General features: G+C 47.2%; 1 protein-coding gene across 1 annotated transcript in view; it reads right to left on the reverse strand.

The window, feature by feature from the left end:
• PLA2G15 (phospholipase A2 group XV) overlaps positions 1-19,654 on the reverse strand; it is a 553,772-nt gene that overhangs the window by 321,733 nt on the left and 212,385 nt on the right. Inside the window, 1 exon segment of the mRNA XM_040328765.1 lies at positions 18,075-18,193. Coding sequence (XP_040184699.1) covers positions 18,075-18,193 — 119 coding nt within the window.

The raw sequence follows: 19,654 nt of genomic DNA on the forward strand, positions 1-19,654 counted from the left end.
CTGTTCGTTTCTGTCCGCCCCCTCGTGATCGCTTCCAGCCAATCCTGTGAGCCGCCGCCGTGTCACTTCCTCTGCCTGTAAAATGTAAACATAGGCAGAGGAAGTGATGCAGCTCTCATCTCGGCGGTATTTTCAAACCGCCGAGATGAGAGAAGAGTCGCACCTAACACTACACTGACACCACACACACAGGCACATTTAACCCCTTCCGATCAACCCCCCCACCCCCCTGTCACACTGTCACTGAATGCAGTGATCATATATGTACTGATCACTGCATTTAGTGTCAGTGTGACAGCCAGTTAGTGTTCGGTCCAGGGTAGCCCCGTACCCCCCCCCCAATAAAGTTTAACCCCTTGATCACCGCCCTAGTTAACCCTTTCACTCCCTATTGCCAGTGTCACTAAGCGATCATTTTTCTGATCGCTGTATTAGTGTCACTGTTGCCGCTAGGAAGCTAATTTTTTTTTATTGCAATTTTTTTTTTTTACTAAAGACATGTGGCTGAATACATTTTGGCCTAAATGTTTGACTAAAATGTAGTTTATTTAATTTTTCCTATAACAAAAAGTAAAAAATATTGGGTTTTTTTTCAAAAATGTCACTCTATTTTTTGTTTATAGCGCAAAAAATAAAAAATCGCAGAGGCAATCAAATACCATCAAAAGAAAGCTCTATTTGTGGGAAGAAAAGGACGCAAATTCTGTTTGGGAGCCATGTCGCACGACCGCGCAATTGTCTGTTAAAGCGACGCAGTGCCGAATTGTAAAAACGCTTCTGGGCATTTAGCAGCATATTGGTCCGGGGCTTAAGTGGTTAAACGACATGAAAAACCCACGCATGCTCAGAAGCAAGTTATGAGACAGGAGCGCTCGTTCTGGTAAAGCTACCGTTCGTAATGGAGTAAGCACATTCATCACGCTGCAACAGACAGAAAAGCGGGAATCGTCTTTTACTAACACAAAATCAGCTAAAGCAGCCCAAAGGGTGGCGTCATCCGAATGGAACTTCCCCTTTATATTGCCGTCGTACGTGTTGTACGTCACCACGCTTTGCTAGAGCATTTTTTTTTTAACGATCATGTGTGGGCAACATCATTTTAATGATGAAGTTGGAAAAAAAATTGTTTTTACTAGAGGCTGAAAAACTTTGTTTTTTACATGCCGAAAAACGATTGTGTGTACGTGGCATAATAGTCTTTTCTGGGACGCAAATGTGGAGGTTTAACCCGGGCGCCTGCTGGGTTCTATGTCACAGCTCCGACACCTATGGCGGAAGCTGGCACATAAGTGCAAACTCAAATCTGAAAGCTCACCGATGACCTCCTTTCTCTGCAATCCCAAGGTACCAACGAGCCTCACCCACCAGATGTCGTGGCCCTGGGCCTCGCGGAATCTATTCCACTTCGAGCACCTGGTGAACCCTAGGTCTCGCACACTGCTGTCATTTGCTGAGCTCCAAGCCAAGCATGACCTTCTCCGACAGGTGTTCTTTAGCTATCTACAGATACGCCACTATGCCCAAACGGTAGCCCATCGCTTCCAATTTTCGAAGCCCTCCCCGTTCGAACATATCACACTCGAGGGTAGTGCGCGCAAGGGCCTAATCTCGGACATATACCGAATCCTTAACGAGTACTCCATACAGGACCAAGGCAAACATGCATATATGCTCCGCTGGGAGAGGGAGCTGGGGGAAGTGATCCCAGAGGAGGCGTGGGGGGCGGTCTGGAGACAGGCGGCCAAGAGCTCCCTGTGTACTCTTTACAAAGAGAATACCTATAAGGTTCTTTTCTTTTGGTACCTGACTCTGGACGTACTCCACAGGGTCTATCCCTCTACCACTGACCGCTGCTGGCATTGCCAACAAGCCTGTGGCACTCTTTTCCATATATACTGGACCTGCCCTTTGATTGTCCTGTTCTGGAAATCGACACAGGAACTTTTGTCCCGTCTCTTTGAGACGCCTATACCCATGACCCCGAAACTTTTCCTCCTGGGCCTATCTCAACCAAAAATAGCCAAACCCTATAAAAAGCTACTTCGACATGTCCTTACAGCAGCGAGGTGCTTGATATCCCTCCACTGGATAACAACAATGCCCCCATCCCAGGAGGCTCTTTATGCCAGGGTTAAGGATGTAGAGTTTATGGAAAAAATTACGGCCAGGATCCGGGACAAATTAGATGACCACGATGATGTCTGGGAGAGGTGGCATTCTCAGGAGGACCCACCATGAGCCAACGGCAAAGCCATCGAGGTACCTTGATAATCTACCCTATGTATCCTGCCCTCTTTCTTCCCTTTCTCTCTGTTTCTCATTTATTTTTGGATGTTTTGAGAGTACAGTTAACTGTAAAATCAATGTTGTAGTGTTCTGTGCCACATAACTTCTCTGACATGACTCCACTGTTAGTGGAGGGTGCGGTGCTGGAGACTGTGGGTGCCTGCCCAGGTTTTGCCTGACCTTACAAAGAAATGGCTCAAACGATAAAGCAAAAAGGAGGGGTGATAAAGGGCACCCTTGGCGGGTGCCATTGGAAAAAATGAAAGGTACTGAAAAAAACTGAAAATTGTATACTCACCTTTCCTGACGCATCTTCATGGCAGCAGACGCTGGGTTGTGACTCTGCCCCCACAACCTGACAGGATTGGTTAGCTATAAATTTGAAGAGGAGACACCCGGCATCATTCTCTGTATATATCATCATTGAACAACAGGGTGGGCATCTGTGTGCTGCCATGAAGATGCGTCAGGAAAGGAAAATTACGGAAAGGTGAGTTTACAATTTTCCGTTTTGCTGACGCATTCATGGCAGCACACACTGGGAAATAACTCGTCAGTCGAGAGGGTTCAATGCAAAAAGTATTTATTCCCTATAGTGCAGAAGAATTGGCCCTGATGATAGATCTGCCAAAGTCGGCTGTAGCCAAGTGAGCGGTGTCCACTCTGTAGTGGGAGATAAAGGTATGCCTGGAAGACCAGGTTGCTGCTCTGCAGATGGTTTCTGATGAAATACCACAATATGCTGCCCACAATGTTGCCACTGCCCTAGTCGAGTGCGCCCTGATGCCCTCCGGGATCACCAGTTGTTGGATGGAGTATGCCTTTTCAATAGTTCTGACCAGCCAGAAGGCGATGGTACGGGAAGTGGCTGCTTGGCCACGTCTGGCTCTGTGCGGTATCCGTTTTTCGAAGGTGAGTAGTAGCTAAAAGATAGCTGGAGATAGTGGATTTAATGTCCAGAGCATGAGGTTCGCCATTGCGGTTAGTAAGGTATGGAAGGACGATGTCCTGGTTGTAGTGGAAGGACGAGGCTACCTTTGGTAAGAAACAATCTGAAGGCCTCAGTAACACGGGCAAAAAAACTAAATAGGGCTCCTTAGACATACGAGCTTGTATCTCTTGACACTCTTTTGGCTGAAGCAATAGCGATGAGGAAAGTCAACTTTAGAGTCAGGTCCCACAGGGAGATTGCATCAAATGGAAAAACAGGTGGGATGGAAAGAGCCTCTAGAACAGGGGTCTCAAACTGGTGGCCCTCCAGCTGTTTCAGAACTACAAGTCCCACCATGCCTCTACCTGTGGGAGTCATGCTTGTAACTGTCAGCCTTGCAATGCCTCATGGGACTTGTAGTTCTGCAACAGCTGGAGGGCCACCAGTTTGAGACCCCTGCTCTAGAACCACCGAAAGATCCCATGTAGGAAAGGATGGTTTTCTGGGAGGTCTGATCTTCATGCAGGCTTTCATGAATTGGGTAACCAAAGGATGCAGGGCCCATCTAGTGCCTGTTTTGGCAGACAGGGCGGATATTTGTACCTTGAGGGTACTTGAATTTAGCCCTTTATCAACTCCTGACTGCAGGACTTCCAGGATTTGAGATGGATCCGGAGAGATGGGATCCCAGCCTTTAAGTTGTGCCATTAGGATGAATCTTTCCCAGACTCTAGTATAGGTGGAGTTTGTGGAATTCTTCCTGGCTTGCATTAGAGTCGCTATAACCTCTTGGGAGCAACCTTGCTCTCTCAGCCTAATCCTCTCAATCTCCATGCTGTCAGGTGGAGCCTGTCTGGAGCCGGGTGGAGGAATTGACCTTGGTATAGGAGGTCTGCTGATACCGGCAGGTGGATTGGAGGTCGGGTGTTGAGCTGTAGGAGGGTCGTGAACCATGGTCTTCTCGGCCAGAATGGTATCACCACAATTACTGTGGCTGAGGACCTCCGGAGTCGGGATAGGAACCTGGCTATCAGAGGAGTTGGAGGAAAGATGTACCCCAGTTCGAAATCCCATGGGTGAACTAAGCAGTCTGTCACCTCGGCCGACAGAAAAGGTGCTCTGGAGAAGAACCTCGGGCATTTGGTATTCGCTGGTGTTGCCGCTAAGTCGATCTCTGGGACTCCCCACGCCTCTGTAAGAAGGGAGAAAGCTCGGTGGCTCAGAGACCACTTGTTGTTTGAGAATGACTCTCGGCTCAGGTAGTCGGCCAGCATGTTCTGCGCCGCCGGGACATATACCACTTTCAGGTCCAGTAGATGCACTTGGGCCCACACCATTATGGGGCAAACTTCCTCCAACAGTGTGTGACTTCGGGTACCGCCCTGCCTCTGAATATAGGCTACCACAACCTTGTTGTCTATCCGGATAAGGACACTCTTCCCCTGTAGCCGAGGTGCGAAAGCTATGAGGGCTTGGAAGGCTGCTCGGAGCTCTAATACATTCGAGACTATGCCCTGAGCTGGGAAGTGCCACTGTCCTTGAGCTGCCTGGTCCCGGTAATGCACTCCCCAACCCTTCTGGCTGGCATCTGATGTTACCACCTCCGGAACTGGAGCAACTATTGGCCTGAATCTTCTGAGGTTGGGAGGGTGAGTCCACCACCAAACCGAGTGTTTCACCCAGTTGGGGATACGGATGGTCTGGAGCATTGAGGCTCCATTCCACTGCCCGAGAAAGGTGTTCTGCGGAAGCCTCATGTGCCACTGGGACCCCTGCACCATGGGTATGGTCGATGACATGGACCCCAGCATGCTGAGGCAGGCTCTGGCCGGCAGACGTCTGGATGACAGCAGATGTTGTATCTTCCGCACTAAAGGTTCTACCTTCTCCAGGGGCAGCTGCACCCTGTTCAGCTTGGTATTCAACTCTGCCCCCAGGAACACCATTACTTGTGTAGGCTGAAGACTGCTCTTTCGCCAGTTGATCAACCAGCCAAAGTCCTGAAGGGTTGGAATCAGAATCTCCCGTTGATGGAGCAGAGTTTCTCGATCTTCCGCTAAGAGCAGAATGTCGTCCAGGTAGTGGTGAACTCGCAGCCCCTTCTCCCTGAGGAGTGCTATGAGAGGTAGGAGAATTTTGGTGAACGTCCTGGGTGCCGAAGAGATGCCAAATGGAAGGCACCGGAACTGAAAATGACGTTGGTTGATGGAGAAGCGGAGAAACTTCTGGAATGCGGGATGGATCGGAACGTGAACATAGGTGTCGAATAAATCGACTGATAGCATCCAGTCTCCCAGGTTCACTGCCAGTAGAATGGACTGGAGGCTTTCCATTTTGAAGGCCTCTATTCTGATCCTTCCGTTGAGTCTCTTCAAGTCCAGGCCCGGACGTTAATCCCCTGACTTTTTTCGCACCAAAAATAAAGGGGAATAAAATCCCCTCCCCCTTTGGTGCGAAGGAACTTCTATGACTGCCCCCTTTTGAAGCAATTCCAACACATACTGAAGAAGCAGCTCCCTCTTGTCTGGGGAAGATGGTATTCTGGTGGACTGGAAGACATTCCCCGGCAGCGCCCCCATAAAGTTCCACTTGTGGCCGTACTTGACAGTTGAGAGAGTCCATGGGTCCTTTATGTGTTCTGACCAAACCCGAGCAAAAGTCCCGAGCCTGGCGCCCACCTGAGCTGGGTGGGCAGGCGATCTTTCAAAAGGACATCTGCTGGTCCCCTGTGGTGATGGCCTTGTTCTTCTGAACCCTCATAAAAGAGGGGCGAGAAGGCTTCCAGTCTCTCCTGAATTCTTTGCCGGGGCGATAGGACCTAGCTTCTTTGTACCTGTCAGGTAGATTGCGTCGGAAGGCAGGACCTCTCTGAGGCTTGGGCCTCCTATCGGAGGGAATAAGCCCCGACTTCCCTCCGGTAACCTTGGAGATCGCTGAATCCAGCTTCGCACCGAACAAGTTTGTGCCATCATACGGTATCTTGCACCAATTCGACTTTGAGGCCATGTCAGCGACCCAGGGTTTTAGCCATAAGGCTCGGCGGGCCATCACTGAGGCTAGCATAGATCTAGCGGAGGAGCGAATGATATCGACTGAAGCCCCCACCATGAAGTCACCAGCCAATCTGATTTCTTGCAAGGAAGAGATTACTTTCTCTTGGTCAGTTCCCTCCAGGAGAGACCTCTCGATATTGACTGCCCAAGCAGAGATTGCTTTAGCTACCGCCGCTGTGGTGATAGCTGGTCTGCAGGCGCCCCCTGCCGTGGAGTACGCCTTTTTAAGCTCCAAATCGATCTTACGATCGAGAACATCTCGGAAGGTGACCACGTCCTCAATTGGCAGGGTAACGTGCCTGGCGAGCCGCATTAGGGATGAGTCGACAATGGGGGCATTAATAAGAGGAATGACCTTGGAATCTTTTAAAGGGTACATTTTGGCAAGTTTGTTGGAAAGACTAGGCCGTTTGTCTGGTTTTCCCCATTCGTCCTTAATGAGATCCTCCAATTCTTCAATGAAGGGAAATAACTCTGGGTCCTTCCTTAGTTCTGGGAAGTACTTCCTGATTTTCTGAGGTTCCGCTGTGACTTCTTCCCAGCCGATAGCTTCTTTAACGGAGCGGGAAAAGGGTTCAACTAGGCTGAAGTCGAAACCTGATACTAACTCATGCTCCTCATGATCCGAGTAGGACTCAAGGGCCGGGTGCTGTTGATGTGCCCGGGGCAGGATCAATAGAAAGAGGGGTCGAGGTTTCCAAGATTGACTCCCGTACTGATTCCCTTATGAGGTCTGTAGCCACTCTGGCGTCTGCCTCTTTCTTCTTGGTCGCTTCATTGAAGCAAGTGCGACAAGCTAGCTTACCTGGCAAGGCAGGAGCACCGCACACCTAGCAAGCGGTTGCTGCCGGTCGGGTATGGTAGCTCCGTTCGTGGTGAGATGAGGGAGACCGTCTGCGGTGAGACTGGCTATGACGGGAGCGGCTATGCCTTGATCGACGGTAGCATGAGGGTGATCTTGAGCGGGACCTGCAGGACCTCTTGCTTGATGCATGGCTGGATCTCCCTCTCCACGGACTTGCGTCTCTAGACCTGATGGGACTGCCAGAAATGCAGCGTTAGTGGTCAGGCACTCTTTTGTCTCGTCAATACTTACCTACTCCTTACCTTTGTTTGGTGGTCTGCGTGGGCAGTGGGCTCCATGAAGGAGACAGAGACAGCAGCAGGTGTGGAAGACTGAAGAAAAAGACACCAGAAACGATTAGAGGGGAGCCAGAAGGGCAGAAAGACTGGCGCAGGCAAAAACCTACCTGAGTAGCGAAAATCCCGGGATTTGGGCAGAGCAGCAGCCTAAGAGAGGAAAAACAAACTTTCTGACGTTTTTAAAAACGGCGCCGCCATCGCAGCGCTGATGACGCACGCGCGCATGCGCAGTAGCGTCTAGCCCGTCCCGGCGCCATCTTGGATGAGGGCGAAAACGGCATCACTACGCTGCACGCATGCGCAGAGCGGCCGGGAAGACGCGCAGAGCGGCAGACTGTGTAGGACAGCAAAGCCCAGCAGCTCTGTGGGCTGGAAATAACAAAAATACGTAAAATAAGAAGGGGAGGTAAAACAGAAATGACCCAGGGCACCTCTGAGCGGCAGATACAGAGATAAGAGGAGCCACTGCAAAATATTAAGCTTTTTTAAAGCTTGCTGATATGCCAGGATGAATCCAAAGAGAAGACCCCCGAGACCACCAGAGCGGGGTTCCCACCATAAAGCTCATTTAGAGACTGTACAGGAGGGACTTCCAAACAGGAGAGGCTTGAACCTGCTGGGGCGATTGCGGTAAGAGGCATGCTTGACGTCCAACCTTGTCGGGTGAGGATAAAAAAAGAGAATGATGCCGGGTGTCTCCTCTTCAAATTTTTAGCTAACCAATCCTGTCAGGTTGTGGGGGTGGAGTCACAACCCAGTGTGTGCTGCCATGAATGCGTCAGGAAAGTCTGTTTGTTTTAATTTGTGCCTCAGGTCTTGAATATAAACTCGAAATCCATCCAAACATCCTCTCCCCCACACTCACATGCCGTAAAACTGAAAGCATAAAAGGCCAAAAGACCCAATCAAACGCCTTTTCGGAGTCTTAAAAATGCCTGTCCATGTTTATTTATTTATTTTTTGAGCTGGAGCTCAAAAACCAACGGTAGCGTTTTTGAGCGTTTAACGTCTGGCGTTTTTACAGCTCTACTCTGGAGCTTCAGAACGCCCTGGTCCTGCGTTTTTTTTACAGCTCAAAAACGCCTATGCCATTTGCAGCTCAAAAACGCCTATGTGGGCATGATGCCATAGAATAACATGGACAGGCGTTAAGCTGTAAAAAACGCTCAGAAAGGTGGCTGTAAAAACGTCAGTGGAAATTAAGCCTTATAGTTATTTATATTATAATTTATGATTTTGTGTTTCAAACTTTACCATACCCGGGATGTCTACTAGACTCTGTTTTGGACAGATTTAAGTGAGTTATTCCCAAGAATTACAGACCTACAATATAAAACGCCAAATTTCCATGCAAAATAATTGTATCACTTTCAGCTTTAAAAATCTGACATAATCATACCACCAGGGAGGTTAATAAGAAAAGAGCTTTTACTTTTTTTTTTTAAAAGAAGGAACACTATCATCATCCAAATGTTACAAAGAACATTGTAAAAAAGAAATCAAGGATACAAAACTTCAAAATGTACGACAGATTGCAAAAGATAGTGGGAGAAACCCCCAAAAATTCTTCAGTAATATCAATAGTAAAAAGGTCAGGTCTGAGCATTTAGGCCCCTTTCACATGGACGGATAGAATGGTGCTTTTAGCTGCGGACACCGGCATGGGTTCCCCCTACATCCATACCAGACCAGTCTCCCATCAGCAGCCCGGCCGGTCTAGGTGAATGAGTATGGGGTACATCGTACCCCTACTCATTCACCTGGCGGGAAAAAAAATGTAAAAAACACACTACAAGGGTTTTTAAAGTAATTAGTCAGCTCCGGGGGCCCCCCTCTTTTCTTGAGCTCTTTTACGAGGGGGGCCTGCTTCTTCGATGTCTTCAGCACCGTCTGGTTCTCTTCCACCGGGGGGCACTTTCTTCTTTAGCTCTTTTACAGCGGCCCCCTCCTGCGCTTCTTCGACGTCTTCAGCGGGAGGGGGTCCCGGTCTTCACCGCCATCTGGTTCTCTTCCGCCAGGGGCCCCGCACGCTTCTTTAGCTCTTTTACGAGGGGGGGTGCCCGGGCTTCTGTTGCCTTCTGCCTCCGCTACCAGGCGCCCGATATCAGCGTACCAAGGACGCCAAGGTCAATCTGGAGCAATTAGAATCATCGGGAATCATCGGGATCTCCTCAGCCTCCACTCTGTGGAGCGGCCGAGGAAGCAACTACCATGGAGGAACAGCAAAAAATCACCGATACAGACCCCACAGGGCCACCAGCGCAACGGACCCGTCTGTACCAGATCACTAGATCTGGCCACTAACTTCGACACCCTTGTGGCGGAGACGAGCGGCCAGGAGATCCATGCCCTGTGAGGCTCACCTCCTGCAAGGGAGCCGAAACACCCCAAGCACAAAGACCAGTCGCCCTGGTCCAGCATCTGGCGACTCCAGTAGTCCGCCTGTTGGCATACCTGATGGTAGACCGAAGCCACGGCCGTGGCATTGTCCGGCTGAAACCAGATCAGTCGACCACAAGGAGAAGCATAGCCTGATCGCCTAAAATAGTAGGACAATGAACAGTAGACAGCACCTGGTATTCCCAGGCAGTCTCCCACCAGGCACTAGCCAGGCCCGACCCTGGGTAGCTACCGAGACCAGACACATTCAGGGAGGTGTGGCAGTAGGTCCATGCAAGTCCAGCGACTCAGGGCCGACTGGACCCCCCAGTTTTGTGAACCCCCCAGGTTCACAACCCGTGAGCTGGCATCCGTCGTCAACACCGACCACTGGAAGGAAGAAACAACTTCCCGGACCGAAGAGTCGGGGATCTCTGTCACCAGACTCTGACTAGGTGGCGCACAGGAATCTAATGATTTCAGAGACAAGAGATTTTTACCACCTGGACAGTATTTCCCCTGCAAAACCAGGGTGTGGAACTGGGCATACAGTACCACCTTGAAGGAGGCTACCCACAGGCCCCGAACCAGCAGGTGCCCGGAGAGAAGACCGATTGCGTGATGCCAATACCTTCACCGCAGACTGAGGAGTCTGCAATTTCTCCAGGGGAAGAAGGGCCTTTGCCACCGAGGAGTCTGGATCAACACTAGATACTCCAACAATGAGTTGGAACCTAGCATGCCCAGGATTTGAACCCTGGGTCGCACACATGGAGGGCAGGCTTGCTGCCACTGAGCTACACTTTCTGGCCTAAACGTTTAACATCCACCCGAATCTTCGGAGGGTCTGAATGGGAATAACCCATCCACTAGGTCGGAGACAGAAGCTGCTTTTAGAAGAAAGTCATCCAAGTAGCCAATAAGGCAAAGCCTCGCTGTCCCAACAAAGTTAGGATAAGTGCGAGCTCCTAGCTGAAAACCCATGGTGCTGACGCCAGATCAAAAGGGAGGGCCAAAGGCTGACAGAGACCCTTCTCTCATCACGAAGCACAGAACAAAAACACTGTGACATGTGCAAAACGGGACATGCATGTATGCGTCCCTGATGTCCGAGGACGTCAGGACATCCCCCGGATGGAGCGCAGCTACCACCGAACAAATGGATTCCATGCGGAACTACCCCGACGTTCACAAAGGTATTTAGGGCCTGAGGCCCATAGAAAACCCCAAAAACTCTCGTCCTGCAGGAAAGGTAAAATTACCCCGCAGCTTAGCAAATCCCACACTGCCCAAGGCAGACCGACGGGCCGGGAGAGGAAGACACGAGGAAAGAACTTTGTTCTGTGCATAGGAAGAAACCCTATCTAGTAGCCCGAAGAGACCACCTCGCAGACCCACTGGTCGGAGAGCAGGGAGGTTTCACCGAATTGTAAACCTGCAAGCCGCCCCTCCCACCTAGAGACGGGGAGGGAAGGCTACATACATTGGCAGGATTTTGGTGTCGGCGTGATCGGCTTATGCACCCAGGGACGGATTAGTCCCCCAGCTGGGCCTTTGACGGCCTGGGAGGGTTGCCCCTAAATAATACACACACATAGTGTGTATGTATATTATGTAGGTGTATGCACACATGTCTTTGGAGGAAACCGGAGTACCCGGAGGAAACCCACGCAGACAAAGGGAACGACAATGCAAGCTCCAGGCAGATTGCGTCAGTGTCTGGATTCGAACCAATGACTCTCTTGCTGCCAAGTAATGGAGTTAAGCACTACACCACCGTGTGCATAAAACCATTCTGAAACAGACGCCCTGGATAACAAGGGCACAGCATTCAATGAAGCATCACAGACCTATATGAGGCCCTGGATCAGCTGGTCCGCTAGCCTAATAACCTCAGGAGAGAGTCGGTGCTCCTCCACTGTCTGGTGCAAAATGCTCACTCCGTAAGTTGTATACAGCACTAGGGGTCAGGACTACTCCAAGATGGCCGCCGAGCGTTCAGAATGCGGCCACAGGAAAATGGCCGGCACAATGTAAGCTGCGCCATAGCGCGGCTACAACAAAATGGGCGCCAATGGGAGTTTTGGTAAACATGGAACGGGTCAGTACTTCGGATCTTCTATCAGTCAGATCTATACAAGTGGGGGTTCCCGCCCGGCGGTGAGGGACTACAAAAGCCCTCAGCGGCTTTCCTCATTCCGCATCTCAGAAATTATCAAAGAAGGGCACAGAAGGAAAAAACCTACACAGCGGTCTGATTTGTGTGATCCAAAAAAGACCGAGCCCTCGGCGGAAACCCAGCTGCACTATGCAGCTTAGGAGAGTCCCTTGCAGCAGTAAAAAGCGCACTCATAAATGCCTTATTCTGCATTTTTTTTTTAAACTAGGTACCTGGTCCAGGGCTTCATAACAGAGCATTCCCCAGGGGATAACGGGGGAAGGGGGCACTCTTTTACCGCCCGCAGTCCACCCCCACCCTGGCACAAACTGTGTCCAGGACTAACAATAAAAACTGTGGGAATCCCAGGTGCCAACACCTGCTGCCACCACCAGCATGTTGGGAAGGACCCAGATACTGACTCCAATATTTACATGGTGTATATTATAATATGCACACCTGTCCATACAAATAGACAAAAGCTCCTAGAGCCCTATTCAGGGCCTCTCACCCACTTGCTGCGCTGACCAGGGGTAACCAGGGGACTCCCTCAGGAGGAGACTGCCCAGCGCTGCCTGTGAGGAAAAGAACCGTGAGGTAACTTCTGCAGGGAACTGTGTTTAAACAGGAAAAGCCTCCTAGGGCTGTTTTATATAAGGATAAGACACAGATACAGCATAAAAAAGCAAAACCGTTATAGGTGTCACCAATCAGTCAGCGTCTGCTGAAGTACAATCATAAACATCTGTGCTCATCACAGGGCTTTTTAACAGTGAAAAATCCCTCACAGGAAAGCCCAATACAAAAAAGAAAAAACACAGGCCAGATAACACAGTCCCCTCAGGAAGGCCCCCTCCCCCCTGCCCTGACAGCGGCAATGTTAGCAATGCAGCAAGGGAAAGGAGTAGGGAAGGGAGGGGAAGGGACCCCCGAACCCCAGGAATGCCCAGCCGTACCAACCCACCGAAGCAGGAGGGACTGTACTTACCCGTCCAAGCGAGGACTCGCTGACGCATTCCTGACAGAACTACAACCGAAATGGAGGTAGCTGTCAGCCCGGTCCACTTTGAGTGAGACAACACCACAGCCCAGTCATATGTGGACCTCGGAGCAAAGCTCACCAGCCCCCCCCCCCCCCCAGGAGTCATGGGGTATGGCGTGGCAGACCAAGCCTTTTTGCAAAGGTGTGCCCACGCTTCCTGGTCGGACTGAGTAGACTACAAGGATCTATATTATCCAGCCTGTCTCTCAGCCGACAGAAGATTCTTCAAGAAAAAGTAGAATAAAATAAAATACAATTTCTCCTCAGGGTGCTGGGCCCAAAGGGAGCCATACGTCCTTCTCCTTGCTAGGCAGAACAAAACTGAGGCTGCAAGCTGCAGTGAGGAGGGTTATGTCTGGAGAGACCGCCCCTTGGGCTGGGCTGTTCAACTCTGTTAATGTAACATGTATTTAACATGTTTCTGCCTAGTCCTCTCCTGTAAACAGGGAACATAACCCACTTGTCAAGATTTAAGGAGCTGTGTCCGTCCACGGACGATAAGAGAAACATCTTTACAGGATGTCTCAAACTTACAAGCCAACCTCAATGCTCTGTCTAATTGGGTGACTGTGGCAGATGAGGTTTAATGTTGATAAATGTAAAGTTATGCACTTGGGGTTAAGAATATCCATGCATCATACATACTAGAGGGAAGTACTACTGGGGGAATCAATGGTGGAGAGGAAACCCCCCTTTATTTTTATTTATTTTTTATAAAAAAAATAAAAAAATGTTTCACTAGATTTTTATTTTATTTTTTATTAAAGGGCCAATTTTTTTTTTTTTTTTGTGGTCCGGAGGTCCCCAGGGGCCCGGAGTCCCACAAGGCCCCAGATGGCAACCCCCCTTTCTTTTATTTATTTTTTATAAAAAAAAAAAAATTATTTATATTTTTATTTTATTTTTTTACTAAAGGGCCACATTTTTTTTTAGAGGTCCGGAGGTCCCCAGGGCCCCGAATGGCAACCCCCCCCCCTTTTTTTTATAAAAAAAAATGAATCTATTTTTATTTAATTTTTTTATTTTTTATTAAAGGGCCGAGAGGTACCCAAGGCCCCAGATGGCTACCTCCCTTTTTTATATATATTTTTATCTTTACTTCTTATTTTTGTAAAGGGCCCCCTCCGCTTTTCAATTCGCGGCAGCCCCCCCCCCTGCTTCTCTGCTCCAGGGGGCCCATGCCTGAAGCTGTGTAAGGGGCCCCATAATTCCTGATGGCGGCCCTGCTTCCAGGCAAGAAAATTGATATCACAAAGATGGCAAGCAGAGAAGGACCCCTCAGTAAGATATTGGGTAAGCATAGTCACGGAAACTACATGAAGGGAAAAATGGAGAGAGAATGAACTTCAAGGAATTAGAAAAAAATGTGGAAACCCTGGTTGGAGAGGATGGGATACCCTATGTAAGGTATAGTTAAGGAGCTATAAAAAAGCCTATAGAAATAAATAAAAGGAATAGGGTAAGGTTAAAAACATATACTAGGATATAAAACAGGGGGTAAGGGGGGGGGGGTTAAGAAAGTAAAGGGATAGGGTGACAAAAGCGATAATATAAAGGTATAAGAAAAAGTCTCTTTTCCGTATGTATATGTATATGTATATGTATGTATATGTATATGTATATGTATATATATATATATATATATATATATATATATATATATATTTATTATGTGTATGTATTTTGATATAAATATTTATATGTATGTATTTTTAAAGTATGTTGAAAAAAAAGATTATATATATAAAAAAAAAAATGCATAGTAATCTGTCAGGGAAGGTTCCATACGCTGATGACACTGCCTGATATTTGGCGTGCAGTACTGTGGCCCACCAGCAGGTGTCTCCTTGCAGTCTGGAACTGCCAGGGAAGCTTTCCTCTGGTGGTGGTATTATGTGATCTTTGGCCTGCAGTACTGGCGTCGCCCAGCGGGTGGTTCCTGGCAGCGTAGGGCCGTCATCTCCTGCAATCAGGCATCACCCGTGTCTGATTGCAGAGGATGTATATAAATACCCGGCAGATACACTCATACTTTGCCTTGGTATCTTTCCTTGCGCCCTGACCCTGAGAAGCTCTGTATCTGTACCTGATCCTGTTTGTTATCTGAACCCTGAGCCCTGTACCTGTACCCATCCCTCCTGTGATCCATCCATCCTCTCCTTGTCCTGTTTGTTTTCCTTTTTCCCTGTTTTTCCTCATTACTTGTATATATTTGTCTGTTACTGTTATTATTTGTGGTTTCTGTTTGGTATTGGTTGCTGTGCACTGTGTGGTATTGGAGGTGGTTGTATTTATATTATTTCACTTATCTTTAATAAATCATTATATTTCACTTACACACGTTTGGGTTTCCTCTGTTGCAGTCCACACAGTTCTGGTCTTATCTGATACATGACATAATCAGTGCATATTTATAGCACTGATCGCTCTGTAAATGTGGGGAAAAGGTATGCCGCTCTAGGAAGGGTATCTGGAAATATAGCTCTACTCAGAGTAGGAATAGCAGGTGCAGGCTAAGCATAAGCAATTGGATGAGGAGAAAATTCTGGACAACCGCACGCAAAATAAATGCCTTTATTAAAAAAAGGAAGTAATAATGCAAAAAATATAAGCCACAGCAAACAATGGGATACAGGATCTGACGCGTTTCACACTTTCAAAAGTGCTTATTCATAGCTGAGCAAAAAATAAAAACCATTCAACTTTGTTTTGTTTGTGTACAACATTGCACGACCGCGCAATTGTCAGTTAAAATGACACAAAAAATGGCCTGGTCATTGAGCAGCCAAATCTTCCAGGGGTGAAGTGGTTAAATGACTGGATTATTTCCTAAATGTACATAATTTAACTGGATAGTAACATTTATAGGTAAAGTTGATCCAAGGAATATCCGATTGGTTCTCAGGGGACCAGGAAGGATTTTTTCCCCTGCTGAAGAAAATTGGATCATGCTTTGTTGGAGTTTTTTGCCTTCCTCTGGATCAACTGTGGGTATAGGATTGTGTATATGGGATTGTAAATTTTTTTCTTATTTTTTCCCTTCTGCCTTTTTTCAATCTATGTTAGTATGTAACAAATGCAACAGGTTATGGCTGGAGCTGAAGCGGCTATGGGCACAGGTCTTGTTCTTGCAGGAGACACACTTCACAAACACCTCAGTTCCCAAACGTCCTACTTTCCCTTTCCCCCCCATTGGTATCCGAGTAATTCCTTGAAAACAGTCCGTCGGCACAGCTATTGCTATCAGCAAGAGCTGTCCATTCCAGCCCACCGACAATTACTCTGGGCCATTATGTTTCTGAAAGGCTCTATTAGGGGCCAAATGTACACATTCACAAAACTGTACGCCCCCAATTTCCAACAGCTTTCTTTTGTTAATTCAGTTTTAGACCGCCTGGCTGATTACCCGCTAATTGGCTGCCGCTGTACATAATCACAGGGGCATAGGGCCGTCGTAAAGTGCTTAATGGTTTTTAATGCTTTAATCAAGAAAGCCCCCTCCTTCATTTATAGATGTTATAATATATATTCCAGCACCGTCGCACCATGAATGGAGGATGAGTGGATGGATGAATGAAAGGTCCGCCAACCTTATTTACTAAGGGAAGTTATAGAACAGTTTTTAAGAATGGAAGAAGGGCAGAAAGGGCATGGACATGGTCAGCAATCTTGGCAAGAGCCTATGACAGCTCCAGCAGCTGTATTGTGGAAGGGGGCAGAAAGCAGTAGATTTCAACTATAACACCAGCTACCAGCACAAGTGACACTTCTTACTGAATGTGATTATTCTGATTTAAAAAGAAAATGTAATTAAACCTTGGACAGTGTTTAAACCTCTTGAAGGCAACAATATAATTTAAAATGTCTATAGCCCCTTTCACACTGGGGCGGTGGGTGCGTCGGCGGTAAAGTGCCACTATTTTTAGCGGAACTTTACCGTCAATTTCGGGGCACTTTTAACACCCACTAGCAGGCGAAAAAGGGTTAAAACACCCGCAAAGCGCCGCTGCAGCGGCGCTTTACCTGGGGTGTCCATTAATTTCAATGGGCAGGACTGGTGGAGGAGCCGTATACACACCGCTCCAAAGATGCTGCTAGCAGGACTTGCTAGTGCACCGCTCCAGTGTGATAGCCCTTGGGGCTTTCACATTGGAGAGACAGCAACGGCTCTTTCAGGGCGCTTTGCATGCACTATTTTTAGCATCATAGTGCCTGCAAAGTGCCTCAGTGTAAAAGGGGTCTAAGAATTTGCCTAAGACCCCTTTCACACGGAGGCGCTAGAACGGTAAAAATGGCGCCTGCAAAGCGTCCTGAAAGAGCCGCTGCTGTCTCTCCAGTGTGAAAGCCCAGAGGGCAGTGCGCTAGCAGGACGATAACAAAAAAGTCCTGCTAGCTGCATCTTTGGAGAGGTGAATGAGTGGTGTGTATATCGCTCTTCCACTGCTCCTGCCTATTGAAATTAATGGGCACCACAGCTATATCGCCGGCAAAGTGCTGCTGCAGCGGTGGTTTTAACCCTTTTCCGGTTCGGCCGATAGCAGGGGTTAAAAACGCAGAATACTCCCGCAAATACAAAGGTAAAGCGCCGCCAAAATTAGCGGCGATGTACTGCTGACGCCCCAGTGTGAAAGGAACCTTAATGTATGATATAGAAAATACAGTGATGTGTTTTGGAACAGTAAAATAAAGTGTGTCAAAACACATGATCTTGTGGCATTTACTGTATATTATAGTTTATTGGTAAGATTTTTACTGTAACCTGAATATACAGCATGGAAGTACTAGCTATCAAGGAAACAACATTTTCCTCTCCCACCATCTGAGCATATAAAACAGCCCTTAAAAAAAAATAAAAAATAAACATGATGTATATGATGTATACAGGGATCGGAAGGTTTGTCCCCAAATCAAAGGCTCCGAAAAGCAAGGTGGGCAATTTGAATGATGTATATGAGCAAAAATGTAAAAGCTGAGTTTTTGAAAGACATGCTGAAAGACCAACTTTATTCTTATGACTCTAAAAACATTTATAGGTTTATCATGCATAGGTTTATGGCAAGAGTATTATTTTATTTTATTTACCTACACTTCTTTTGCTAGGATCAAGAAATTCCAATGGATATGTCTGTCCAAAGCCTGGGACCCTTACATCAACTCCCTCTGGTGAAGCTGAAGTTTTGGTTGTGGTGTTATAGACCAACCTGAAAAGAATGCAAGAAAACTAGAAGAGTTAGAAGATCCAACAAAAAAGAGAAGACCGACATGAACTAAGGGATAGTACCATCAAGATTTTTAACTTATCCTCACACACCCTGACCCCTGTCAAACTTTCCCTTCTGCTTCAGGGTTTAAGTTTTTCCCCTTCGACTGGACCGAACAAATTCGGTCTGTTCAAAGACCTAAATAAGTTTGTCCGGCTCCTTACTCTTAAAAGATTTTTTGCCAAACGCGACGCGTCTAACACAGACACTATTGTAGACCTTGACAGCAATGTTACCATCCCTCATAGTTATATGGATAATGAGCAGGACTCTGATGGATTACTACAGATTCTAGAAGATCTCTGGACTGAGGGGAATATAGAAAGTCAAACCTTTTGCCCCTTTATGGACCCAGATATTGTACATACGAACTTTAAGCCACAGTCCATTTTTAATCCTACTAAATCCAAAGGGCCTTATATTGAAACATTTTACCAAGCTGTATACAAGGATTTTATTGCGTTATGTGACAACCAATCAAAATCAGGAACCTTAAATTTGAACACAGCTGAACGTCAGGCACACAAGGACCTTACGGCCAATAAGAACATCATAGTTAAACATGCCGATAAGGGTGGTAGTCTTGTTGTTCAGGATAGAACGGATTACCTTCGGGAAGCTTACCGCTTGCTATCCGATGGCGATACGTACCAGAAACTTAGCGCAGACCCCTTTTCCACTTATCAAACTGAATTAGCAACATTGGTGGACATTGCCTCCAACAAAGGAGTGCTTAACAAGAGGGAGAAGTCTTTTCTGTTGCCAAAAATATCCAGTACTCCTTATTTTTATCATCTTCCTAAAGTACATAAATCTTTAGTTGATCCACCTGGCCGACCAATAGTTGCGAGTACTAATAGTTTTATTAGTGGTCTTTCAACCTACATTGAACTACCATCTTACATTAGAGACTCTAGTGATATCATTGAGATCCTCCAAAATTACTCTTGGGAAGAAGGGTACGCATGGGCTTCACTAGACGTAGCCTTTTTATATACTTCTATACCCCATGATATTGGATTGGCAGCTGTGCAACACTTCTTAAGTAAAAACAATGATATTAACTCTCTTCAATCTGAGTTCATCACTAGAGGCATTGAGTTCTGTTTAAAGCATAATTTTTCCTTTTGTGATCAGTTTTTTGTACAGAAAAAGTATACAGCTATGAGGGCCAATTTTGCCCCCGTATATGCTAACCTTACAATGGGTTATTGGGAAACGCTGCAGATCTGGAACAACAACCCCTTTTTGGAACATATTGTCTTTTATGGGCGTTACATTGACGATGTCGTCCTTATTTGGAGTGGTGTCCTGACACTTTTTCTTCTTTTGTAGAATATTGTAATGGCAATAAGCTGGGTCTTTCTTTCACACATGTTTTTGATTTTGATAATTTAATCT

Source organism: Rana temporaria, chromosome 11, assembly GCF_905171775.1.
Source record: "Rana temporaria chromosome 11, aRanTem1.1, whole genome shotgun sequence".
In the NCBI taxonomy this organism is placed as follows: Eukaryota; Metazoa; Chordata; class Amphibia; order Anura; family Ranidae; genus Rana; species Rana temporaria.